Source organism: Polyodon spathula, chromosome 1 (genome assembly GCF_017654505.1).
Source record: "Polyodon spathula isolate WHYD16114869_AA chromosome 1, ASM1765450v1, whole genome shotgun sequence".
Taxonomy (NCBI): Eukaryota; Metazoa; Chordata; class Actinopteri; order Acipenseriformes; family Polyodontidae; genus Polyodon; species Polyodon spathula.
The window spans coordinates 33,291,951-33,318,720 of NC_054534.1; the positions used below are offsets into that span (position 1 = coordinate 33,291,951).

General features: G+C 41.0%; 1 protein-coding gene across 3 annotated transcripts in view; it reads right to left on the bottom strand.

Moving 5' to 3' along the window:
* LOC121317543 (WD repeat and FYVE domain-containing protein 3-like) overlaps positions 1-26,770 on the bottom strand; it is a 97,002-nt gene that overhangs the window by 32,604 nt on the left and 37,628 nt on the right. For 2 of the 3 annotated variants that reach the window (XM_041253601.1, XM_041253590.1), the window contains exons 12-35: positions 26,144-26,601; positions 22,761-22,844; positions 21,959-22,139; positions 21,461-21,675; positions 20,644-20,756; positions 18,878-19,106; positions 16,394-16,494; positions 15,368-15,586; positions 14,677-14,858; positions 13,800-14,031; positions 11,527-11,687; positions 10,857-10,968; positions 9,835-10,025; positions 8,943-9,095; positions 8,292-8,365; positions 7,765-7,926; positions 7,092-7,186; positions 6,583-6,703; positions 5,585-5,802; positions 4,899-5,089; positions 3,731-3,865; positions 3,269-3,448; positions 2,621-2,854; positions 1,903-2,002 (exon numbers count right to left, since the gene is read on the bottom strand). In XM_041253601.1, coding sequence (XP_041109535.1) covers positions 1,903-2,002; positions 2,621-2,854; positions 3,269-3,448; positions 3,731-3,865; positions 4,899-5,089; positions 5,585-5,802; positions 6,583-6,703; positions 7,092-7,186; positions 7,765-7,926; positions 8,292-8,365; positions 8,943-9,095; positions 9,835-10,025; positions 10,857-10,968; positions 11,527-11,687; positions 13,800-14,031; positions 14,677-14,858; positions 15,368-15,586; positions 16,394-16,494; positions 18,878-19,106; positions 20,644-20,756; positions 21,461-21,675; positions 21,959-22,139; positions 22,761-22,844; positions 26,144-26,601 — 4,141 coding nt within the window. The remainder of the gene's footprint in view (positions 1-1,902; positions 2,003-2,620; positions 2,855-3,268; positions 3,449-3,730; positions 3,866-4,898; positions 5,090-5,584; positions 5,803-6,582; positions 6,704-7,091; positions 7,187-7,764; positions 7,927-8,291; positions 8,366-8,942; positions 9,096-9,834; positions 10,026-10,856; positions 10,969-11,526; positions 11,688-13,799; positions 14,032-14,676; positions 14,859-15,367; positions 15,587-16,393; positions 16,495-18,877; positions 19,107-20,643; positions 20,757-21,460; positions 21,676-21,958; positions 22,140-22,760; positions 22,845-26,143; positions 26,602-26,770) is intronic. The other variant, XM_041253610.1, reaches the window with a different exon arrangement.

Below are 26,770 nucleotides of genomic sequence, written 5' to 3' on the forward strand. Positions count from 1 at the left end.
GACAGGCACACTTTTGGAACACTGGCCCCAGTGTCCTCAGAACCTTTCTGGGGACACTCATCTTGTTCCGTTTTATTCCGTGAGCACACAGAATATTGTATTTTCATGCAGGCTGCTGTGTTACCATATCTAACTTATTACAGTACAATAACACTTGATGTGACTAAAGCAAAGGTTGAATGACCAGTAGCATTAACAAGCAGCTGTACAGCGCCATGTAAAACTGGAAAATTACTGAACAGTCAACACTCATATTTGCAACCAATCAGGGAATTGGGGGTGGGTTTATCCACCGACTGTTGTAAAACGAACTGGTGTCTATCTTCGTCTGAATCATCACTCCCAATACTAACAATAACGATTCATACAGGTACCATTGTATTGTGATGGAACTATTTTCTTCATCCACGATATTTGTATATCTGCATGCAAATGACTTCGCTTTGTGTGTAGCTATAGGCGACAATTGTGAAAATCAACACTGGTCGTATCAGATCACCATGCCGTATTTACAACACAGTGCACTGAAGCTCGTCGTGGTTTGAAAACTTTGTGCATCAAAATAGCCCCTCACAACAGCAATAGGAGAGACTGTGAATATGGCAAAAATATTTGGAAATAAAGTCTATATTCACTTTCAGTTCATCACAGGTACCTTCTGAGAAACGTATGTTACTGAATACAAAACAGTTATTTTCACATTTGGAAAAGTCATGCTGTAAAATTCAGAACATTTATTTCTTTAGATACACAGCAGGTATTCCTCATGGACTTCTCTGTACTTTGCTCCATTCATTTTCCCTTCTATCCTGACAAGTTCCCCAGTCCATGCCGATGAGAAACATCCCCATAACATGATGCTGTCACCACCATGCTTAACAGTAGGGGTGGTGTTCTTTGGGTGATGCACTGTGTTGGGTTTGCGCCAAACATAACACTTTGCATTTAGGCCAAAAAGTTCCATTTTAGTTTCGTCAGACCACAAAACGTTTTGGCACATGGCTACAGAATCTCCCAAGTGCTTTTTTGCATATTTCAAACTGGTTTCAAGGTGGGCTTTCTTGAGTAATGGCTTCCTTCTTGCCACCCTACCATACAGGCCAGACTTGTGGAGTGCTTGGGATATTGTTGTCACATGTATACTTTGATACTGGCCTCTTGGTAGCCTCTCTGATCAGTCTCCTTCTTGCTTGGTCATCCAGTTTGGAGGGACAGCCTGATCTAGGCAGTGTCTTGGTGGTGCCATACACCTTCCACTTCTTAATAATCGTCTTGACCGTGCTCCAAGGGATAGTTCAAGGTCTTAAATTTTTTTTTATACCCTGATCTGTGCCTTTTAACCACTCTGTCCTGGAGTTCTTTTGAAAGCACCTTGGTGCTCATGAGTCTTTGCTTTGAATGCACTACCCAGCAGAGGGAACCTACAGGAACTGCTTAATTTATCCTGAAATCATGTGAATCACTACAATTTAACACAGGTGGAGGCCACTTAACTTGGTGTGTGATTTTGAAGGCGACTGGTTACACCTGAGCTAATTTACGATTGCTATTACAAGGGGGGGTGGACACTTATCCAACCAAGCTATTTCAGTTTTTATTTTTAATTAATTTTCTACAAATCTGTAGAATATTTTTTCATTTGGAAGTTGTGGAGTAGGATGTATAGATAAATGAAAACCAAAAAAACCCCAACTATTTTAATGCATTTTAATTCCAGGCTACAAGGCAACAAAAGGTGAAAATTTTGAAAGGGGGTGTAGACTTTCTATAGGCACAGTATAATGAGTATATCCTGCGAGTGCACTACTCCAGAGAACACACTGAATTCTCAATATATTGCAGTATATCCTGTGAGTGCACTACACTAAGTGCACTAGACCAGAGATCACAGTGAATTCTTACCCAGAAGGACCTCAGCCGCGAGCAGGTGCTCCATCACACTGCCCACGATGGAAGTCTGAAACTCTTTTTGTTGGGTTCTAGTTGACCTTTCTGGTGAAGCCTTCCAAAAAAGAACACATTTATTAAAAACAACAATACAAAAACAATTACAATAAAAAGTGTCCCTAACATACATCCCCACCACTGTGTGTAAACATACCCCAGAATTCTGATAAACTTGCTAAATAATCTCCTTCTCGAGTTCATAACAATTTGACTAGTGGTTCCATATTTTGTGTGTGTGTATATATATATATATATATATATATATATATATATATATATATATATATATATATATATATATATACACACACACATATATATATATATATATACACATCAAAATACAAGTGAGACAGACATGCAGAGACGGACACTCAATATAGACATCTCCACTGCAAGTTTAACCACAACTGGACCAGCGGCCCTCTATAGATGTGTAAAACTCTGTAAAAAGTGTGACACACAGTATAAGTTCCTTTCTAGGTGTAAAAATAAGTAAAGAGCATTCTGTTTACTTTCAAATAAATTGTTCAAGTACAACTAACCCTCTGAAACACCTCACCAGTCATTTCCAAATGAGTTTTTTCCCACAATGAGTTGCAGAAGAAAACGGGACACCGTAAAAGACTATGAGCCAGAAAAAACCCCACAGAAGGCTGAAATAGCTCCTCACCTCCAGCAGAAGGTCAATGATGGGAGTCTGCTTGCTGGCTGGTGTCAGGCAGAGGTTGTCCATGATGAGGACTCTCATGAAGTCAAACACATATTTCTTGGCCGGGTGGTTGGTCAGATAGGTCTTTAACCCCACATTGCAGTATTCAGACTGGCTGCGGTTCATGCCAGTGTCGGCAGTTAAGGTTTTAAACTCTTCTGCAGGAGAGCCAACTTCATCATCTAGATCACTGACCTGAGGAGAGACAAACAACAGCAACAACAAGAAATAAAGTAACCCTTAGAAAGCTCAGTCTAAGAGCAGAGCATGTAAGTGCAAACTGAAAATCCTCTAATCATGCATGTGTTCTAATTACTGAATCCACTAGGCATACATAAGGGAGTTGAGAAAGCCTCACATGTAAGCAGAGAGCTTACCTTTAGAAGCTGCATGATACTGGGAGCACATCTTAGAGATTTTTGTGCCTTCAGAAGTTACGTGATACTGGGAGCACATCTTTAGAGATTTCTGTGCCTTCAGAAGCTGCATGATACTGGGAGAACAGCTTTCCCCTCAATGCAGCGGCTGCACTACCCATTGTGTACATTTAGATAGTATATTTAACAATACACAAATATTTCTAAAGACATTTCAAGTTAAATTGTGTACCATCTCTGAATAGGGCCGGATGTTGAAAGGGAAGACTGTGGCTGCCAGTGCACAGAGGAATTCGGGGCTGATCCACATTGGAGCTAGATCTGGAACATTGTGATACAGATAGCGGAAGAACTGCATGAGAGTGACGGGGTACTCCCGCAGCCACGACCCCTCCTCCTCAGACTGCCACGGCTGGAAAACACACACAAGCAGGATCGCAAACAGAACTGTGCCGCCAACACTGAACATTTAAACTGCTCTCTTCTACGGGATAGAGATGCTAAATAAACATTCCCTCTGTTAAAAAGGGGCTTGTCTGGTAATCACAAGCCTTGGTTTCAGGTGGATTTATACATGTGCAGATAGTAAAAAATATTTTCTTATCAAATATATTTAACTATGATTCTAGATTGACTATTGTTAAATAGTGTTTCCCATCTGTACACTGCACACCCCTGCAAGTAGCACACTTACTAGATTGAGCATGCTCCTGAGCATCCCGAGCAGTAAGAAGGCAGCCTCGGTGCAAACATTATGAATCGATCCCACCGCAGGTCCACTGGAAGCAGGAACTCCAAAAATAAATGTCCAGATGGAGTCTAGATCAAACTACAAAGATAATACTAATTAATGAAAACTGATTGGTGTAACTTAGCACTGGCAATATTTATGAAGCACTAGGTTGTCAGTAAATGTACAGGATGCCAATATATTTATTGGCACTGAAATGCTTTATAAATCAGCCCCAATATGAGTATCTGATATCCCTGCAATGAGGCAGCACTAAGGGTCTTACTTACAGACGCTGGGATTCTCTGGGATTAAAGCTTTGGAACAATGAAAACAAAATCATTTTTACTGAGCAAAAGAGAATAGAAATGGACTTCAAATCTTCAAACCAAGTTTATTAACCCTCTAACCCCCAAGACCACCACCAACATACATGCACACAGAGAGACGAAAGATAAGGCAGGTATCGATGAACACAGAGATATGAAAAATAAGGCAGGTATTGAGGAAATCAGAGAGATATGAAAGATAAGGCAGGTATTGAGGAAATCAGAGCGAGATGAAAGATAATGCAGGTATTGATGCACACAGAGAGAGATGAAAGAAAAGGCAGGTATTGACTCAAGTGGTCCTGTTCTAGTAATAAAATCATTTAAAACTCATTTACATTTTGTACTTTATTTCTGGCATAACGTACATTAATTCTAAAGGATGCCAATAGTTGTGAAATTCTGTCCAAATCAAATCTTATTAATTATATTAGACAGAACTCAAGTGCACATTGCCATTGTTTTACCACAATAGCATCATCTTGGGCAGTAAGGTTTATTTTAACATATTAATGACCTTGGATTTCAGCTTTAATATATAAAAAAAAAACCTTGAGCTCTTTATGTAAGAATGAAATCTTAACATTGGGCAAAAATGTGAAAAAAAAGACAGCTGTTCACATTTAGAATTCTTTAACAAACATTTTCTTATGAATCGGCTACAGTGATCCGTTTCATTATTAATAACACAGACTGAAGAAAGGGATTATTGATCACGAGAATATAGTGTATGTATATCAGTGCAATGCACAACAAGACACAAACCAGCTAAATGATATACACCGGACTATCCTGACAGTTACCTGCAGGTTCCCAGGCAGCTCAGTGACTGGCTGCTGCAGGAACAGAGCCATCAGCAGGAAGTAGAGCTCTGGGACGTTGGTATGTTTGGGTAAGAAGGTCTGAAGAACAGGGAAGCCCGGGAAGTGACAAGCATCGCGGTTTATCTCCCGCACTGTGGATCTACCGCCTGCACTTCTACCAACATTGAACCCTGGGTTTGAAAAACAAGCCAAAAAGAATGACATGTAAGACACCGCGGACATTCACTTTACCAAGAACGCAACACACAGTAGATGAAAATACAGCAATGAACTCAGTATTGTTCTGCTTTATACACTGTACAATAAAATACTGTGGTAAGAAGTCAAGCCCTTCCTCAGTATACAGCAAAGCAATAACAGAAACCTTGAATCCTCAGTAAACAGTAACTCACATCACAGTTGGCACACAGGTTTAAAAGGGTACAAACTGTTCCCTCTGCTTCGAAGAGTATGGTCTCTAAGTTAGCCATGTGGAGACATAAGACATGCCTCCAACATTTGTCTGCAGATCAATCAAATCAGCCTTTCAATCTTAATTTCTTCAAGCATCGAAGTGGCCTTCCGTTACAGATGCCACTGCATGCTAAGTTCCAATCCTCACAATTAAAGAGTGTAACGGGAATAAGCCACGACAGTAAGTTTGTATTGTGTTTGTGCATCCCTACCCAGTACAGTGCCGATCTTGTTGGTAAGGACAGAGTCGGTGTGGTCCAGCCAGCCTCCCCCTGTGAGCCCCTCCTTGAAGCGGGTGAGATTGGGCTGGTTGCTGAGCAGGACTACGAGGATTCTCATGGCAGCGGTGACTGTGCTGGAGTGAAGGTGCTCCTCCATGAACATCAGGAGCCAATCGAAACCCAGGATCTTCACCAGGTCCTCACAGGCTCTGCACAGGACAGACAGGCTAACAATGTGTGTTCCTGGTCTGTTACAAGTAGCTCGTCTAGGAACTAGAGTATGCAGGGTTACAGGCAGCAAGTTAAGTGCACATCAATGTATTTGTATTAACCTAATTCATTCTGAATATATTGCTTACAGTATCCTTTCCTGTCCCACATCTTATAACAATACAGTCTTTAACATGGACTAGTAACAGACTTAATGTTTAGTTTCTTCTGTGTTCTTTCATGCAATGCCAAGGCAAGCAGAGTGAGACTAAGTGCATTTTAATAGTAACATCAGAAAATGTAAGAAATCAGTAAAACATTGACTGCTGCACAGCATTCACATTGTTAATGAAAACCTGTGGGTGTGGGTGTGTGTGTGTGAGCGTGTCAGCATAAGCCTGTGTCTTTGTGTGTGTGTACATGTGTGTCTGTGCGTGTGAGCGTGTCAGCATGAGCATGTGTCAGCATGAGCATGTTCCTGTGTGTGTGAGTGTGTGTATGAGCGTGTGTCAGCGTGAGTGTGTGTCTGCGTGTGTGAGTGAGCGTGTGTGCGTGAGCGTGTGTCAGCGTGAGCGTGTGTGAGTGTGTGCGTGAGAGTGTATGTGTGTGTGTGTATGTGTGCGAGTGAGCATGTGTGCACATGAGCGTGTGTCACTGTGCATGTGTGAGTGAGTGTGTGTGACTGTTCATGTGCGTGTGTGTGAAATGATTTCAGAAGGTTTGTTTTGTTAATTCTGTACAGCAGATGGGAGAAGCCCAAGACCTGGGTTCTCACTTACTGGGCATTAACAGAGACCTTCTCCTTCGAGGTGAACAGCAGTTTCAGTAAGATGTCCAGCAGACAGTTCCTTAACAAGATTAGGTTAGCAGAAAGAAGCCCCCCAAAATCATCTTCACTTCCTGAGGAGATACAGCCCATTCATTAAATAAAGCATATTTCATGTTAGTGATAAAAATACCTTTTAGAAATCACACCAACAGCAAGGTACAGCTTCAGAATATACAACTGGTAAACTCGTGCCACTATCCAAAGCCTCTCAATGGCTTTCTAGATAAGTTATGAAGATCATTTGAATACAGTTTAATGAATGAGATAATACAGTTCTCATTGCAAGTAGAGCAATCTGTGACATAGGAATAACAATCTATGATATAGGAAAAGCATGTTCTGCCTGTAACGTTAGTGTTATGATTGTTCAGTCCAGTTCTGCAGTAATACTGAAGAGTTTACTTCCATCTATCTGTTAAGATTAGTTCTGTTCAGTTCTGCAGTAATTCAAGCGCTTACCTCCATCTATCATTTCATCGTTGTTAACCTCCATTACTACAAACTTTTCACAGACTGCAAAGGTGGGCAGTGTTGAGGAGATGAACTGACCAAACCTGTAGATTCACAAAGAAGTAGCAACATAGTTTATATTCAATTCGCAAGCAATGATCACATTGTTTTAATCCTTTGTGGTCCTATGTCGACGTTATAATTTTCCCTTTACGGTCCGATGTCGGACCCTGTCCAACATCATAAAAAAGACGTCAAGCACAGGTCTCTATGTTTTACTGTGAAAAAAAAAAAAAAAACTTTTAAAACAGCGCATGTGAAAATAAATTGGACCTGACAGGCGCTGAATAAATAGATTGCTAAGGGTTAAAGCATTTCTAAGGTAAGGACTGTGATAAAAGCTCTGTAATCGATGGCTGTAATTGTGCAACCTGTCCCATAGGTCTTTTGACCCACAGCGTGATGCAAAGACACATTTCACAGATCACATGAATGATTCACTTCTAAACCATGTCAAAGTCTATAATGGATATTTCAGTCCCCAGGAGTTTGGTGCAGGTATGTAGTGGGAAACAAAAACATGGAGGCTGTAGAAATACACAGAAAATAAATCTGCATTACAAAAGACACAATACCCTAGGTACCCTGGGGCACATTCATTATGGGAGGTGACTGGGAGTACCTGAGTACATCATTGTTGTTCGGGAAGCCCTGGAGCAGAAGACTGAGCACATTACTGATGGCTGCAATGGTGGGCTGGGACAGGGAGGTATCTCTTAGCGTGAGCAGCAACTTGGGGATCAGCTGAAACTCTCTCAGTAACTTGGAATTTTTATCTGCTTCACTGTGAAGGTAAAATACATATATTACACAGCCTTTCAAAGCACAGGCACACTCAAACCCAAAACTAATTGGATAATTTCTTCCATTCCTTTTGGCCCTGGTAAATATGCTGTCAAGAAAGTATTTTCTTAAAAAAAAAAAAACTTCAAGACAATTGTATACATACTTAATAGAATTCATACAACACAAACGTGTCTGCTCTCTGTAAGGTAACGGATACAAATTGGATCTGACTGTCCTTTATTCATCCTTTCTTCAATAACAAGCTATGTGTTCACAATATCAGAGTATGCTTTACTGGTAGCTTTTAACACATGTTGCCCCTTTTAAATAATATAACCTGAATGATAAAGGCTGGACTCTGACCTTGATTCTGTAAGAAGTTCAGTGAAGTGCTCAAACAGGGACAGGTGCAGTTCATATGGAGCATGAAGCCAGACCTGCAAGCAGCAGAGTGCAATTGTTATACCGGCAACACACAGGGAGACACCATCACTGCATAGAGAGCTGTGCATCCCAGTCATCACGCTCACAATCAAATAGGGGGGTTACTCTAGAGTACAGTACAGCAAGAAAAAAACATTTAATCTCGAAGGGGGCAAGGGCTCACATAATTCCTCTCAGGTGCAATTGTGCTACCCAGACTAAAACTACACTTTAAACATCTGCTTCCGATTCAGTAGAGCATGAACAAGTCAAGAGTTCAATGGAGCAGTCTTCCACAGATGGAAATGGAAGATTCTTTGGGTTATAAATCACAGAGACTGGCAGTGTGAGTTTCACTCTGCTGGCCCAGCATCCTGAATTCCCTTCAGATCTCACTTGCCAGACTGCCCTGGTCAGGACATCGAGGAATGGCAGGTGCTACAGGATGTGGTGCTGCTCAATAGGAGACTTTTCGACTGTGGCCCAACTGCATCTCAAGCAGTGCGGTTCTGTAAATACTGCAGTTCTGTATGGTACTGCTAAGCAGCAGTAAGCACGCTGTCTGTGCAGACTGAAGGATACACAACTTACCTCAAAATCACAGAGCAGCTCTTGGAAGGCAGTGGAATTGGGAATGATGGAGGTCTCATGGCCGCTATCCACTGTACCCACCAGAGAGAAGGTGAGATGAAGAATATGGCTGTTGAGAAGGGAGCGTTTCTTCTTCAGCAGCATTGCAAGTAACTGGAATTGCACGTACAAATAAAGAGAAAACATTTAAATGAGGACCTGAAACAACAACAGGGACAAAAGCTATTCAGTACAAATCCCACTCTTAGTGTGTCCTCCAGTGTGTGTAGAAGGACAGGCTGGCTCAGGGAAGACTAGTGGTAAAATCAAACAGTCAGGTGGCTTGGTGTTCCAATGGTTGAAGAAAGGGGATTGTTACCAGGAGGTTCCCGGATCAATCCCAGCTCAGCCACTGACTCGCTGGGGGTGTGACCCTGAGCAAGTCACTTAACCTCCTTGTGCTCCGTCCTTCGGATGAGACGTAAAACCGAGGTCCTATTGTAAGTGACTCTGCAGCAGCAGTTGTGATGCACAGTTCACCCCCAGGTCTCTATAAGTCATTTTAGATAAAAACCTCTGCTAAATGATAAATAATAAGTAATCTAAAAACTGACTGGAGATGTCTTTATCACCAGTTGTATGCACACTCCAACATTAAATTCTACCCTGATCTGCTATGTCAGTTTGGGGTTAAAGAGTGTGTAAACATATCAAAGTCACAGTGAAACAGAGACAATATTGTGCCAGGGATTTTGGTAATGAAGATTATCATGTTCTAGGAAGATCAAAGATGAATATCCATACTTGTCTGATCACTAATGTCACAGCTGTATCTTAAATATGTTTTTCACAGATATGACTTCCACTGAATAAACATTTCCATTTGAATAATGTGGGTCCTTCATGCTGGTACCTGATAGCCTTTGATTCTTTCCATCTCCTTGCTGGCCAGAGAGTTGCTCTTCACCACACACACCAGAGCTTTTACTGCAGCATATAGTCCCTCAACATCTGACGCCATGGCAACCAGGCCAAGGGTGGCTGCAGCTCCCCCGATATACTGCAGGTTTGTTGCAACTGGCTTGGGAACAAATTCTCTCACTCCTAATAAGAGAAAAACATGTTTTGTGCTACTACAATATACCTCTTTGCATCAGCTTACTGTATAAATATATATAAATACCTATATAGACTGTGTTATAAAACATAGTACTGCTGACATAGCTGGAAGCATCCTTGTATCTGAGTCATAGCCTGCCCAGAAAACAAATGAGTACGTTTTCTTTTTTTACTTGGAAGAAACGAATCAAGTAAACATAAGACATCATCTCTGGATCATGTGTCTAACCTTTCAATACAGCTGGGATAGGAACTCACAACTCAGACACTGATGAGAAATCAGAAGTGCACTGAGCTGCTGTCAGTCTAGCCCAGTGTGTCACTCTTCTATTAATACAGGCTGTGCATTGAGCTGTCAGTGTAGCCCAGTGTGTCACTCTTATATTAATACAGGCTGTGCATTGAGCTGTCAGTGTTGCCTAGTGTGTCACTCTTCTATTAATACAGGCTGTGCATGGAGCTGTCAGTGCAGCCCAGTGTGTCACTCTTCTATTAATACAGGCTGTGCAGCCCAGTGTGTCACTCTTCTATTAATACAGGCTGTGCATTGAGCTGTCAGTGCCGCCCAGTGTGTCACTCTTATATTAATACAGGCTGTGCATTGAGCTGTCAGTGCAGCCCATTGTGTCACTCTTCTATTAATACAGGCTGTGCATTGAGCTGCTTTCAGTGCAGCCCAGTGTGTCACTCTTATATTAATACAGGCTGTGCATTGAGCTGCTGCCAGTGCAGCCCAGTGTGTCACTCTTATATTAATACAGGCTGTGCATTGAGCTGCTGCCAGTGCAGCCCAGTGTGTCACTCTTGGCTACATACCTAAGTACCCAATGACGGCGGCCCCAATAGTGCGTGCTGGTCCATTTAGATGCCCTGCAGAGTTGTGCAATACCTTGACTGGGGTAGCATTTTCATGGGAGGAAACGGTCAACTGGAGAAGTCAATTAGAAAATGACTAGGTTAAAAAGAACAACAACGACTGATTTATAGATCTAGTAGGCTTAACAATCAATTATATTAAAAAGGCTTTAGATAGATCTATGAATCGTTACTGCAGTCTGCCTAACAATATATTAAAATGTACACAAATATATGAAAAGCACCTAATTAAAACTCGTTTCAGTCCAAATGATACCAGCATGTAAAACACAATACAGCAACGCTGGTAATCTGTAAGCAGAATGAAAAGCCTGGAATTATTATATCCTTGCCTATGATGCAGGTTTAATCCAGGCATGGACAGTACATTGAATTGATGTGGATTCAACATCTTTCAGAATACTGTGTTGGTCCAGTTCACAAACTGCCTTTAAAACTGAAATCAAATATGCATCAATTCATAGTTGTATTTAAGACTTCTCTAAAAGATATGCATAAGAAGCTAAGATCAATTTAACTTGAAAATAAAAATGGTGAAATAAAACAGATGGAATAAAAATGTTTCCTAAGAACGAAGCAAGTGGCTCTTACATTGCAAGCGAGTGCTCACCTGCTTAGCGATGGCTTTGCCGTCCAGCTTGTTGTACACTTTCCTGATCTTGGCGACAGTGAGCGCAGACACAGAGAGTGCAGAGAGCCCAAAGGAAACCTTCTCCTCAGGCACCAGGGCCACAGGGCAGGGACCAGCGGCTTCAGCCTTGGAGTCTTTACCTGCAAAGAGGAACGTGTCACGAGGTTTCACACACATTCCACACTAACAATGCTGTGGAATTAGTGAAGCATTGCTGTCAATTAATATACAAGCTCAATTACATACACCTGATGAGCTCTGCAGAGGATCTTACACATTATTATTATTATTATTATTATTATTATTATTATTATTATTATTATTATTAACACCAATGGTAGCTTGGATTCTTTACAGCTGTTTATAGCAAGTTTCAAGATTCTAAAATTAAAAGTCCTGTTGGCTTTCAGAGGACAGTTACCTGATTGTGAGATTTAGAATTGATCATGCAGTATTCTGGACAGTCAACTTTGCAGCAATACCCATTACTTCATTGCACTACAAAATGAAATGTCAAATAACCAAAACACCTCTCCAAGTCAAAATCACCTTTCATACAATATAGCACTTGTATAATCTCCACTCAGTTAGCTATTCGTAGCATCAGCCACACTCCCCAATGAGAGGTGTGAAGCACTGGTGTTGAAATCCACGGTGTGCAGACATGCTGACAAGGGCAGAACCCTTTCATAATGAGGTGGATTCTGCCCAAACACACACCCTGTGATGCTTCATGCCACACTGGATCAGTGCAGTGGCTATGGACACATTATTACACACGTGCTGTTCTACAGTAATTGGAAAGGTTCCATTCTACTTCTTACATAAGCATGCCTCATTACCATCATAACTGCTAAATCGTTTAATCAGTGACAGCAGGCAATTACATGTTGATTAAAAACAATATTGACTTTGGTGAGCAGTTTTTAATATTCATGCAAATCCAACTTTAGTTAAAAAAAAAAACACAGCAAATAAGATGATTTTCAATGTTTCATATACACCCCACATGTGGATTTCTACTCCATGCTGTGAAGTTATACCTTCACTGGATGTTGAGTAACTCTTTCTTGCAGGGAAACCTCATATGGGGGTGGATAAAACAAAAAAAAAATCTTCTAGCTTTTAATATATAATATATGATATATTATATATATATATATATATATTAATATGTATATATACATATAGATGGGATATAACATATGGAGTATAACTACGGAAACAATGATATACGATATAGACGGGCATATGTAGATTGCCTTTTGTTCCCTGTATAAAACAATGTAGCGAAAAAAGTACTTTATTAAAGTACCTGTTGAGTGGGGCAGTTAGTAAAGATTCATGCCATGCTGTTGAGTGGGGCAGTTAGTGAAGACTCGTACCATGCTGTTGAGTGGGGCAGTTAGTGAAGACTCGTGCCGTGCTGTTGAGTGGAGCAGTTCGTGAAGATTCATGCCATGCTGTTGAGTGGGGCAGTTACTGAAGACTCGTGCCATGCTATTGAGTGGGGCAGTTAGTGAAGACTCGTGCCGTGCTGTTGAGTGGGGCAGTTAGTAAAGATTCATGCCTTGCTGTTGAGTGGGGCAGTTAGTGAAGACTCGTGCCATGCTGTTGAGAGCTGCACCAGCAAAGCTCGGGTGTGGTGTATGTTCCCGTTTTCAATGGAGTGTGTTTGGTGTCATTATTGCGTTTCCTCATCTCTCTGTTTAACAGTGAGTGTAAGAACGGTTTCACTTCTGCTTCTGAGAGTGTGAGCTTGTCCGTTACTTTCAATAAAACCACCCTGAAACTAATAGCAGTTTTTACCGAGACAAACAACAGAAATTGTGTGATTGTAACATACAGGGAGGTAATGGAGCTAGAGCGCCCTCTATAGCCCATGGTGGTAGTCCACCAATCATGATGAAACGATTACCAATGGGGGAACAATCGTTCCCTTCAAAACAAGGAAGGAATTCATTAACTAATTCCCCATTAGAGAAAATCATTTTTATGACAAATTTTAAAAATTTCATAGGTTAGGTTTGTCAAGATACTTATCAAATTGTACAATCAAACAGTTTTTGGTATTTGGTGTAATGTAAGTAAATAGAATTCCAACCCCTATATAAATGCAAGGAGAATTCCTCAGCAGTAAATATGAGGTCTGCAGTATTGAAGGAATGAAACCCAAGGCTAATGTGGGTTTTAGAGGTTTGCATTACAAACAGTTTTGCTAAAATAAATGAAGAAACAGAAGTTGAAGTTACCTGGGAGGTAGACTGCTTGGAAGCTCCCGGCGTAGTTTGGTCCCAATTCATAAATGGTGTAGACGCTGGAAGCAGGGAGGACGTCCTCCAGGAAGTGTGTGGGACCGAGGCGCCACACCAGTGTGGAGAGCTGGCGCTGGGCAGGGGGAGAGCCCACATAGCAGTACACTGTGCTGACCACCGGGGGGTTTGTGGAGCTAGAGCCTCCAGGGCTGCTGTGGACATAGTGAAGCTAGACACACACACACACAGAAGAATGCATTGAAAACACATGTTAGTAACATACTTCCCAGCCACAGCTGTACATACAATTGTCTTTTAATGCAGATCAACATGACCTGCATCTGTCGCTCATACATGTGAAAATGTAAATGTGATGCAGTGGCAGAGGGACAGGAACAGACAAAAGGAATAGATACTCCAAAGAGCAAAAGATTCAGACACTGTTAATAACTAGCTAAAGAATGACCTTCCCAAATTTCATCAGGACTGGATCAGCGTTTCTCTAGAGGAAAGTAAAAGTCACAACTAAGAGGAACATATACAATCCAATAACTGTTTTGTTTTAAATGTTGCACAGATGATGACACTTTTTAGTTTAGCTGCAATGATTGCTCTAATGCGCTATTCTTCAGATTTACTTCCTCCAATTCATAAATGCCTTCATGTACACCCACTCTCATAAATATGAAATGCTTTAGCACATCCCTTTTGGAATGGGGTTTTAAAGCCAGCAAGGGTCAGCTTTTATCTGAGTGACAGTATTTAGCTAATGGGGGAGGGACTGGCAGTATATGTGATCCCAGTGTTGAAAGGATTAAACAAATTATAAATATTAAGCCTTCCAAAACCCTTAACCCAATTTTCTTAGACATACCTTGACAGTGTTTACCAGCTGCCCATCAATGTAGAGTGTGGCTGTGCTGTTCTTCAGCATGCCCTTACTCATCACCAACACTAGGTGATGCCACTGCGCCTCACTAATGAGATCACCACAGCGGAAACGAGCACAGCAGGGGAGGATCTCATAAAAAGAGGATTCCTCGCTGAAGTCATCCACTATGAAGAGAAGAAAACAAAACAAGAACATATCAGACAAACCCGAGCCCCTCTATCAGAGTGTTAGGGGACAGGAGATACCTGAGCATCTCTATCAGAGTGTTAGGGGACAGGAGATACCCGAGCATCTCTATCAGAGTGTTAGGGGACAGGAGATACCTGAGCATCTCTATCAGTGTTAGGGGATAAGAGATACCCGAGCCCCTCTATCAGTGTGTTAGGGGACAGGAGATACCTGAGCATCTCTATCAGAGTATTAGGTGACACATTAACACAATGATTGCACAATATCCAGTAGCAACTAACTTGAAATCTATTATCAACCATCTAGAAGTCACACACTATTCTGAAAATCTGAGGCAACATTTGAGGAATGAAAAAACTACCAGAACAAATCATATAAATTACTTAATATGACTGTATTAAGTGAAGGAAGAAATACTGTCAGATAAGGTTTCAAATTTGACAAGAATGTTCCTTCTAGTCCTTTATAATTCGTCAGCACTTGCCATAACTGTGGAGCAGCTCCTCTTTGGTGGACACGATGAGGGACCTGTCCTTTGCGGACAGGACGATGGCCAGGCACACGTAGTGCTGCTCTGAGGAGGAGGCCCTTCGCACCACAGTGAGGAGCCGCACAGGGTGGTGATTAGGAGGAGTGCTGAAGCGCTCAATGCAAAACCATGAGGAGTAGGTTAGGCCAGACGGAGGTGGGAACAGCCTTTCACCTACAAACACAAGAAAGAAGAGCAAAATGCAGAGGAATAAAGAAGAAACGGGACCATTCTCATACTTCTTTAATAAAATGTTATATCAACATATATACTTTTTCGATTTTTTTTAATCTTGTTTGGGAGTTGAACCAGGAAGTTTCAAAAAATATTTTTAAGGATTGGGTGTCCCAGTAGCACAAGCCACACTTAAATCATGGTTATCCTTCATTTAAACTTCACATAGGAAACAGAACATTAATAAACTTTTTTAATTTTAGTTTTGTTGGTAATGCATTCAAAAGTACACCATTACTGGTTAACAGATATTATAAACAACACAAAAAACACCTCTACAGTATAACAAGTATACTCATAAAAATGAATATGTACATTTTCAACCATGTGACCTTTAACTGTAGGCCAGGCAGTCTCAAGCTGCAGTCTATATATAAATCTCCACTTACAGACATTTCAAGAGGATTTTGTCAGCTGAAAACCTTCAATTTACTCTTTTATGTCACACTACTAAGAATACAGGCTGGCGTCAGTTCTTTAGCTATTGATGACATCATGCACAGGTCTTAACATTAACCCTAGACAAATACAATGTGACATTTCTGAAGTGACAATTTAACAGTGTCTAGAATGAATACAATCTGATCTGAAGACACTGAGTCTAGGTAACATGATAAAAGTACAGTAGTACCAACATTTAAAACCAGTTATTTGTGTGGAAAATCTGCCTATTATTTCTCCATCAAGCACATTCTACCCAAGAATGCATCATTGTGCATGGAATATCAACAGCACAATAAAACATACCATTTCCTATTCCACTGACAACAGCCCCATCACTGACTCCAGATGCAGGGACATTATTCAATGGAGCATTATGTGGAGCCAAACTTGGCATGAAGAGGCAGCTGAGGGGAAAAGGAGAAATTGAAATAGAGGCAGGCAGAACAACTGCAGGTAAAAGACTGAACGTCATACAGAGTTTCACATTGCTCTTCTTGCCTGTTTATTGGCTCACTGGGTGTGTTCCCAATGATTCTGATTGTTCTCTGCTCACTGTGTGTGTGCTCCTAATGATTCTGGTTGTTCTCTGCTCAGCGTGTGTATGCCTAATGATTCTGATTGTTCTCTGCTCAGCGTGTGTATGCCTAATGATTCTGATTGTTCTCTGTTCAGCGTGTGTATGCCTAATGATTCTGATTGTTCTCTGCTCAGCGTGTGTGCCTAATGATTTTGATTGTTGTCTGGTCAGCGTGTGTGTTCCCAGTGATTCTGGTTGTTCTCTGCTCAGTGTGTGTGTTCCCAATTATTCTGACTGTTGTCTGCTCAGAGTGTGTTTTCCTAATGATTCCGATTGTTCTCTGCTCAGTGTTGTGTTTCCAATGATTCTGATTGTCATCTGCTCAATATGTGTGTTCCCAGTGATTCTGGATTTTTATATGCTCAGCTCATTATACTCCAGCACAAAATGGCTTTTTTAAATCAAAATTAATTTCTGAAGTGAGACGATAAAAAATAAAATAAAACAAATAATAATAATTGGTAGGCCTGTTAAACAATTAACTAAGCAGAATGAGCAACAGTGAACACACAGAGCAGGGAATTACACAGGTAAGAAATTAAATATCAGGCTGGCATGCACTCACTGACGGTGTATCCACACATGCACAGTGCTGAGTTCTGATACAGGCACAGAATAAGCCCTAGAGAACATAATGACGTGGTAACAGAAAACCAAATTCAATAGGGGGTGCTATCCCCTAGATGAGCTGCTGCAAGCTGGAGGCGGGGGAGGTGGTGGGCTGATCGCAGGGTGTTTACAAAGACAGTGACATCCCAAAATAGAGGCTTGTTTAGAACACAAAATGGCTTTTTTAAATCAAAATTAATTTCTGAAGTGAGACGATAAAAAATAAAATAAAACAAATAATAATAATTGGTAGGCCTGTTAAACAATTAACTAAGCAGAATGAGCAACAATGAACACACAGAGCAGGGAATTACACAGGTATGAAATTAAATATCAGGCTGGCACGCACTCACTGACGGTGTATCCACACATGCACAGTGCTGAGTTCTGATACAGGCACAAAATAAGCCCTAGAGAACATAATGACGTGGTAACAGAAAACCAAATTCAATAGGGGGTGCTATCCCCTAGATGAGCTGCTGCAAGCTGGAGGCGGGGGAGGTGGTGGGCTGATCGCAGGGTGTTTACAAAGACAGTGATATCCCAAAATAGAGGCTTGTTTAGAACATTGAGAAAGAAATGTTTAACTGATGTTTCCTTTAACAAACTGAACACAAACGACTACTCTAAGTGACGCTTTCACGTAATTCTGCAAGATCAAAACACAAGTTTACAGCAAAACATGAGCTTGATAATATTGTAACAGTATGAAAGGAAGTAAAATAAGTGCCTATTGATTTCCAGTCTCGTAACCTGCTAATGCCCTGTGGAGCCCTAACTCTCAGAGTGGAGCTGTGAGCTACACTTCCTTTAGTCTCCTCCGCTCGCATTAATAAACGACTGAAACTGGCTGTCAAACAGGAAGGCAGGTCCTGAGACCCAACACAAAACATATACTATATGAATGCACACTGTGCCCCATACGTGCCCTGTGATGCAGAGATCAGTATGTCATCTTATGATGTGAGCTCGTTGTCTTAGTAAAAGACATGCCTGTCAATCATGTTACTGGTCTCTCAGAGTATTCATATACAAGCAGTTTGAGGCAATACTTTATTGACGAATGAGAATTTTATAAATATGAAAATGTAAATGGTACAGTATTTATTGTGTGCATATATGAAGTCTCAAATACCCCTTGCGGGATATGGGTGGAACTTAGTAAGGCTATAAATGTAACTCGCATTGTTTTCAATGGTTCAGAGTGGTTCTGGGTTCTGTTTTTCCAATACTGAGTGATCATTTTCTCTGAATCTCTTTATCTGGCTGTGTGCTTCTTTTGCGCGTCTGGAGAATCTGAACTGCCGGGACTGAGCCGTCTTTCTCATAGCACTGAAATCATTTGACAACATAACCTTTGAACTCTGCCAGCCCCACCTACACTCCATTATTTTTGGACTACATGAATGTTGTGACTATTATACATGTGCACTTCTATTATGAATAATATGGATGTATACCTCTATTATGAATGTTGTGAATACTATGCCTCTGTGCCTTTATTATGAATGTTCTGCACGGCATTCAGAAGCTTCTTATATTAAAACAGGTATCTCCTTTTCTGACACGTGTACTTGCAGAAGCAGATAACAGCAGCTCACCCAAACCCTTCCAGAGATGTGTCAAACTCCACAAAGGCCGGGGTGACTGCAGAGCCGTGAAGCCTGATATCATGTGGGGTTGTCATGGAGACCAAGCACTTCACTCTGGTCAGAGGCACTGAGCTTCCTTCTGCTGACCTCACAAGACTCCTGCTTATCCTGTAGTGGTTATTATCTTCATTCACAGCGAACACGCTGTCTGGGCCCTCCATCGACATGGTCATACTGTCTGGAGGAAAAGAAACAACAACAAGCAAAAGCACATACTGTCACAGAATATACATAAGGCAATGTTCAGCCAAGCAGATGCACATTACCATTAATAAAAGGACTGAGAACCAAACAAGTTAACTTTCTTTGTTCTACACAAGCAGTTCTGAACAAGTGGATTTCTCTTCCAAGATGGCTCAGCTAACTTCCTTTGCAACACAGAATTAGTTTGATTTATTTTTCAAGCAGGTACATTTTTGGATTCTGTTAATACAGCTGTAAAAAAAAAAAAAAAAAACACAGTACTCCAACACCAGTTTCCACACATAAGTAAATACATAAAATACAATCCCTATCTTTTTCACACAATTGTTCAAATAAGGCTATCATTTCATAACATTGTTTGGTCTACAGGCACCTCATGTATTTACAGCTTCAATATGCTCACTTGAAGTATTATCTGCACAAGTAGCTGACTTGGCTACACCAGAGAGTTGCAGTGTTGGTACGTGAAGGCCTGTCAACGGACAAGCTTCCCCACGCTGCACTACAGACAGCATGTCCTTCAGAAACACTGTCACTGGACAAGCTTCCCCACGCTGCACTACCGACAGCATGTCCTTCAGAAACACTGTCACTGGACAAGCTTCCCCACGCTGCACTACCGACAGCATGTCCTTCAGAAACACTGTCACTGGACAAGCTTCCCCACACTGCACTACAGACAGCATGTCCTTCAGAAACATTATCATTGGACAAGCTTCCCCAAGCTGCACTACAGACAGCATGTCCTTCAGAAACACTGTCACTGGACAAGCTTCCCCACGCTGCACTACCGACAGCATGTCCTTCAGAAACACTGTCACTGGACAAGCTTCCCCACACTGCACTACAGACAGCATGTCCTTCAGAAACATTATCATTGGACAAGCTTCCCCAAGCTGCACTACAGACAGCATGTCCTTCAGAAACACTGTCACTGGACAAGCTTCCCCACGCTGCACTACCGACAGCATGTCCTTCAGAAACACTGTCACTGGACAAGCTTCCCCACACTGCACTACAGACAACATGTCCTTCAGAAACATTATCATTGGACAAGCTTCCCCAAGCTGCACTACAGACAGCATGTCCTTCAGAAACACTGTCACTGGACAAGCTTCCCCACGCTCCACTACAGACAGCATGTCCTTCAGAAACACTGTCACTGGACAAGCTTCCCCACGCTGCACTACAGACAGCATGTCCTTCAGAAACACTGTCACTGGACAAGCTTCCCCACGCTGCACTACAGACAGCATGTCCTTCACAAACACCTTCTAACAATGTGTTTAAATGACTAACTTCTGATGAAATTCACTGAAATGCATACTGACATGAATCTGTGTACATTTAAACTGAACCACTGATCTTTTTAATAGTTGATCAAATACTATTCTATCTATTCCACAAATCAGGCCTGACACTGCATTTTTTTCATGTGAAAGTAAGAGCTAGATTTGTAACCATTTCAATACGCACAGGATAACAAAACAGTCCAAGAGTACACAACTTACTTCTCATTTCAGGTTCAAACCATACAGAACTGGGCTTGTGGACTCTGTACTGTTTCAATAGCTTCTTGTCCCAGGCACCACAATTCAATGGATTTGCCAGGCGGAGAAATTCCCTTGTTAAAAAACAACACAAAGACTCACTGTGTTAACACAAAACAATTGAGATTCATTGTACTCTGTGGAAATGGGTTGTTAGTTACACAGACAGGTCACTGATACCAGAATGACAACCCCACAGTATCTGTAGTGATGATGTAATTTTGTATTGTTTAAAACAGTAATAAAAGGTCACCAAAAACAACAAAGCAGATTTTATAACCACCACCTATAGGACCCTCAATACACTGATATTAATAAAAGGAACTGTTTAAAACCAAGCATCTAAACTCACATCTCATACAAACAGTGTTCTTTACATATTGAAGAGTTCAATAGACCATGCAGCTTCTTCTCTTTCTAAGCAAGGTTTACAGCTAACAAGCCAAGCCAGCCTGACATTGAGAAGCTGATGATGTGAAAGTTACTCTGGAGATGCCTTCACAGTGCTATTATGTGCTACATATATATTATATATTAGATATATATATATATATATATATATATATATAATATAGATATATATTTTTTTGAAGCTACTATAATGCAATACCTTTTGTGGTATTTTACAAATAACTTCTCAGTTTATAAGACTTAAAGCTGGCAGTTTCTACAGAGCACACAATCAATGAATAATTTAACACATCACATTGTTAACTTTCAGTGGGGCTCAGCCATTCCCGAGCCTGTGTAACCTGCAAGCTGTGCAGATGACCAGTACCTCAAGACCATGGGCTGTAAGGCCTGCGAGGCCAGCCTCTCAAACATCCTCTGCAGCGGGGGGTGGAGGGGGTGGTCCTCGTCAGCCAAGGCTGCGCTGCAACGCTGGAGCAGTCTGGAGTGAAGGGCTGCCTCACACAGCATCTGCTGATTCCTCTCTGTGTGAACCAGCAGCTGCAAGATGTTAGCCACCACCAGCTGCAGGTCCAGGGCATGCTGAGAATATACAAGAGAGAGACAGCATGCACTTTATAATGAACACATCTGAGAATATACAAGAGAAAGAGACAGTATGCACTTCATAATGAACACATGCACTTCCAACAATAACTCTCAATAATATTGGGTTGATAAATGAAGTTTATTTATCAAGAGAGACCAGGTTTCAGACCAGTCACCATGACTGAGAAGACAGGAGCCTTTTCAGAAAAGGGGTTTATCAGTTGCGTTCCAATTCTAAAGCAGTAAACTTGGGTGGGTGTGTGCACTCGGCTCATACCTCAGGGTGGGTGTCACAGCTGACAGAGGGCAGGAGGTCCAGCATGGCCAGCACCGCTCCAGGGTGGATGACAACTGCATCGGGGGAATGTAGGGGAGCATCTCCAGAATGCAGCTTCAGCTCAGTGACTTGCTTCAGAGGAAGGACGGGCCCCGGGACCGACACTAAGTGATAGCCGTGTCTGCAGGAGCACAGAGGAACACTGTAGCATAACCAGGGCTGTACTTCACACACCACACGAAGTAACACTGTGGCAATTTCATTCTGTCCAAACGATGGGATGCTGTTTCTACATGAAATCTACATATGTATGCATTTTACTTCATTGAAACACATTCGGCTTTCCTTAATGTCTTAAATTGAACAAACCATGTTATTACTAAAACATAAGAACTCACAAACTTAAACCAGATAGCAACATGTCTTTATAATGGTTCTGAATGACTCCTTTTCTAGATAGTTTATTCTTCTAGTAGAAGGTGACACCTGCAATACAAACTTCCTAAAGAAAAATCCAGAATGATAAACCATACGCAACATGTGTTGTTACTGGAATGTCTTTTCCATTGCAGGGCTACAACAGAGTGTTAAAAACACGTCCAGCAATGCAATGCAAGCCATGGCAAGCACTGGAAAGCACAGCAAAGCCATTTCAAACAGACATTTCATACAAAAGCAGTCTTACTTTATAGCACAAAGTATAAGAAAGCAGAAGGATTCAGAAAAGAGATGACACAGTAAAAAGGCTTAAAGAAACAGGCTCAACATGAACAGATAGAAAGCTGTGAGCCCGGGGCAGTACCTTTTCCTGGGCAGAGCTGGGGTCCCCCATGGGGAGGGGAGGGAGGTCTCGTGTGTCAGGCAAGGAGGCACCTGCTCAGCACGACTACAGACACAAGACAGCAGATCACAGCCAATCAACATGAGAGGTTAGGAGAGAAAACAAGAGGCAGGAAGCTCGTTAGTATCAGAGAAGAGCAAGAACACACACGAGACAGAACATCATAGCAGTGCATGCATTAGACATGACAGACAAACAAAAAATAACAACTAAAGCTAAGGTTTACAATGAAGGAATGAAACGGAGACTAACAGAAGTATATTCAAGTAAAACAGCGAAAACATCCACAGAAAAAGGATGGTTGTTTTAAAAAAATCAAACAAAATGGACACAATGGTTTAATGGATCAATTTAAAAAAAAAAAAAAAAAAAAAAGAGAGAGAAAAAAGACCCTTAACAGAGTATTTAAAAGGGACCAAGAACAAAGTATACAGAAAAAGTACTTGGAACTGCAAACACAAGTCAAAAAGGAAGTTAAAATGGCCAAGAGAGAGGAAGAAATGATAATTGCTAAGGGGGCTAAAACCAATTCCAAAATGTTTTTCCAATGTTATAACAAGGAGGTAAAATGTCAGAGACATAAATGGCAAAATCATTGATGAAGAGAAAAAAAATAGCAAATATACTAAATTATTACTTTTCACAAGTTTTTACATGACCCACATATCGACCTGTTCCTATCCAGTTTTAAATAACTTTAGCATAACAGAGGCAGAAGTGTTAAAGGGACTAGGAGCTTTTAAAATTAACAAATCACCTGTGTACTCAAAGAAATGAAAGAAGTTATTTACAAACCGCTAACCAAGATCATGCAACAGTCTCTTGACACAGGGGTTGTACCGACAGACTGGAGAATTGCAAACGTAATACCAATCCACAAAATGGGAGACAAAACCGAACCAGGCAACTAAAGACCAATAAGCCTGACTTCTATTATTTGTAAACTTATGGAAACTATAATACGATCCAAAATGGAAAATTACCTATATGGTAACAGTATCCTGGGAGACAGTCAGCATGGTTTTAGGAAAGGGAGATCGTGTCTAATTAACCTGCTTGATTTTTTTGAGGATGCAACATTGACAATGGATAATTGCAAAGCATATGCCATGGTTTATTTAGATTTTGACAAAGTCCCGCATAAAAGATTAATTCTCAAACTGAACGTTGTAGGGATTAAAGGAAATGCATGTACATGGATTAGGGGAGTAGTAGAAAACAGAAAGTACTGATTAGAGGAGAAACCTCAAAATGCAGCGAGGTAACCAGTGGAGTACCACATGGATCAGTATTAGGCCCTGTGCTCTTCCTAATCTACATTAATGGCTTATTTTCTGGTACAGGAAGCAAACTTGTTATATTTGCAGATGACACAAAAAGGTGCAAAGGTCATTCAAAATGATTTAGACAGCCTTCAGAACTAGGCAGACACATGGCAAATGACAATTAATAGAGAAAAATGTTAGGCAATAAAAATGTGCATTTTAAATACCACATGGGAGACACTGAAATTGAAGGAATCTATGAAAAAGATCTAAGAGTTTGTGTTGACTCAGAAATGTCTTCATCTAGACAATGTGGGGAAGCTAGAAAAAAAAAGGCCAACAAAATGCTCGGATATATAGTAAAAAGCATTTAATTTAAATCAAGGGAAGTAATGTTAAAACTTTAAAATGCATTGGTAAGACCTCAACTTGAATGTTGTGTTCAGTTATGGTTATCTTGCTACAAAAATAATATTGTTGCTATACAGAGAGTGCAAAGAACAGCGACCAGAATTATTGTGGGTTTAAAAGGCATGTCATATGTAGACAGGCTAAAAGAATTGAATCTATTCAGTCTTGAACAAAGAAGACTATGCGGCGATCTGAATCAAGCATTCAAAATTCTAAATGGTATTGACAATGTCAACCCAAGGGACTTTTTCGACCTGAAAAAAGAAACAAGGACCAGGGGTCACAAATGGAGATTAGATAAAGGGGCATTCAGAACAGATAATAGGAGGCACTTTTTTACACAGAGAATTGTGGGAGTCTGGAATCAACTCCCCAGTAATGTTGTTGAAGCTGACACCCTGGGATCCTCAAGAAGCTGCTTGATGAGATTCTGGGATAACATCAGCAAGCAAGGTGGGCCGAATGGCCTCCTCTCGTTTGTAAACTTTCTTATGCCTATTGGACTGTGTTGACTCCAAGTAGAGTGAAGAGCTGTCAGAATATCGTAGCAGTGCATACATTAGACATGACAGACACACAGAGTGCAGGCAATGCCATGTCTACTGGACTGTGCTGACTCCAAGCAGTGAAGGGCTGACAGAAAGAGAAAGTCCTTCCCAACCAGAGGCTTGACTCCTTCACACTTCTTATTAGTGATGAGAGACTTTTAAATTATTTTATATTGTGTGCTTGAACAATAAAAATGTAAACCCAACTAGATATCCATTTTGCCAAGGTTATTTTACCATAAAACTTCATATAAACTACAAATGGGAGCTTTTGTGAACAGAAATCCCTGTACGAATAGCAGAGCTCTGTTAAATCAAATGGTTTGTAAACAAAGCACCCCCTATACTAGCATCAGGGCTCTGTTATATCAAATGTTTGTACACAAAGTAAAATGGAAATGTGAAAGGATTGTATCATTGATACAAAAAAGTCACAAAACCTCAATATGGATCCATATTAGATCAGAGATCAATTCAATAGTGAGCAACACATTTAGCATGAAGGTTTATTAAAACCCTGCAAATATGACATGACTACATGAAATCAACTGAGATAGAAGACGACAGCTTTGCAAAGAAACTAGCAGGAGAGAATCATTCTAGTGTGACACCCCGATCAAAACTAGCATAGAGGAGACTCATTCTAGTGTGACACCCCAATCAAACTGACTTAGAGAATCATAGAATACTGAGCCAATATGTGGAAGCATTGAGTCTTTATCAGTCAGTTTGCAGAAATCACATATGTTTAATTAAAATGCAATTGAGCTGAAACTGGGGGCTTGTAAGTTGCCCGCTTTGTGTTTTACTTGTGTCTTTTAGAGCTGAATCCAAAATCCAATTATATTCCACCTACAAAGAGAAATACAATTGTAATGAGCAGGCACAAAAAGGCCTCGAGGTTGAAAGCACATGTATTCTATCACCAACTTTTTTAACTGGCAACTGGCACTATAAACTGGGAACACAGCACTATAGACCACAAATCTGATCAATACATCCTCCCACAGCTTCTGAACTGTCCAACTTTAAGCCTAGATTTAAGCCTAGTTTCACTGTACTCTGATATTACCTTCACCCCATCCAAAACACTTTTTCAATGCCAGACCATGTTGCACACCTGTCAAAGGAATCCGTGGCCATCTTGTACATGTAGATGAAGAGCTTGCTGCAGTGCCTCAGAGTGGGAGACACACTGTCCCCTGGGAGGAGCTCCTCTTCAAGCAGTGTCTGGAAGGGTTGAGAGTTTGATGGGAAGACTGTTGCTGGGGAGAGTTTCTTGGAGTCGGAGAAGCAGCCCAATAGCCTCACTGCGTCCGCCAGCTTCTCGTACTTGATCTCTGTGCTGAAGAAGTGGGAGTTGGCAGGCTCATAGCGCATGGCAGCAGTCAGTGTGCAGAACACTGTGTGCAGCAGCTCAAACAACTGCTTCTGGTTGACTGTCTCCCAGCCATACCTAGGGGGAGAACACAAGGACCTCTCCATGGCAACCAGCAGAGAGGTGACATAAACAAACCCTCCGACTTTTCTGAATACTGTCCTGGTGCGGTGACTCTCTCTCAAGACAGCGAGAAGGGCCTGTGGGTAACACAATACACATTACTATTATTATTAATATTATTACAAAGAGATATTTCATTACAATTATAGGAGTCGCCTGCCACTGCTGTATCTAGAATTCTAACCAATCACAATTGAACAACAGCTTATCTGAATACATGTGGAACTCTAACCAAAGTGTAACACA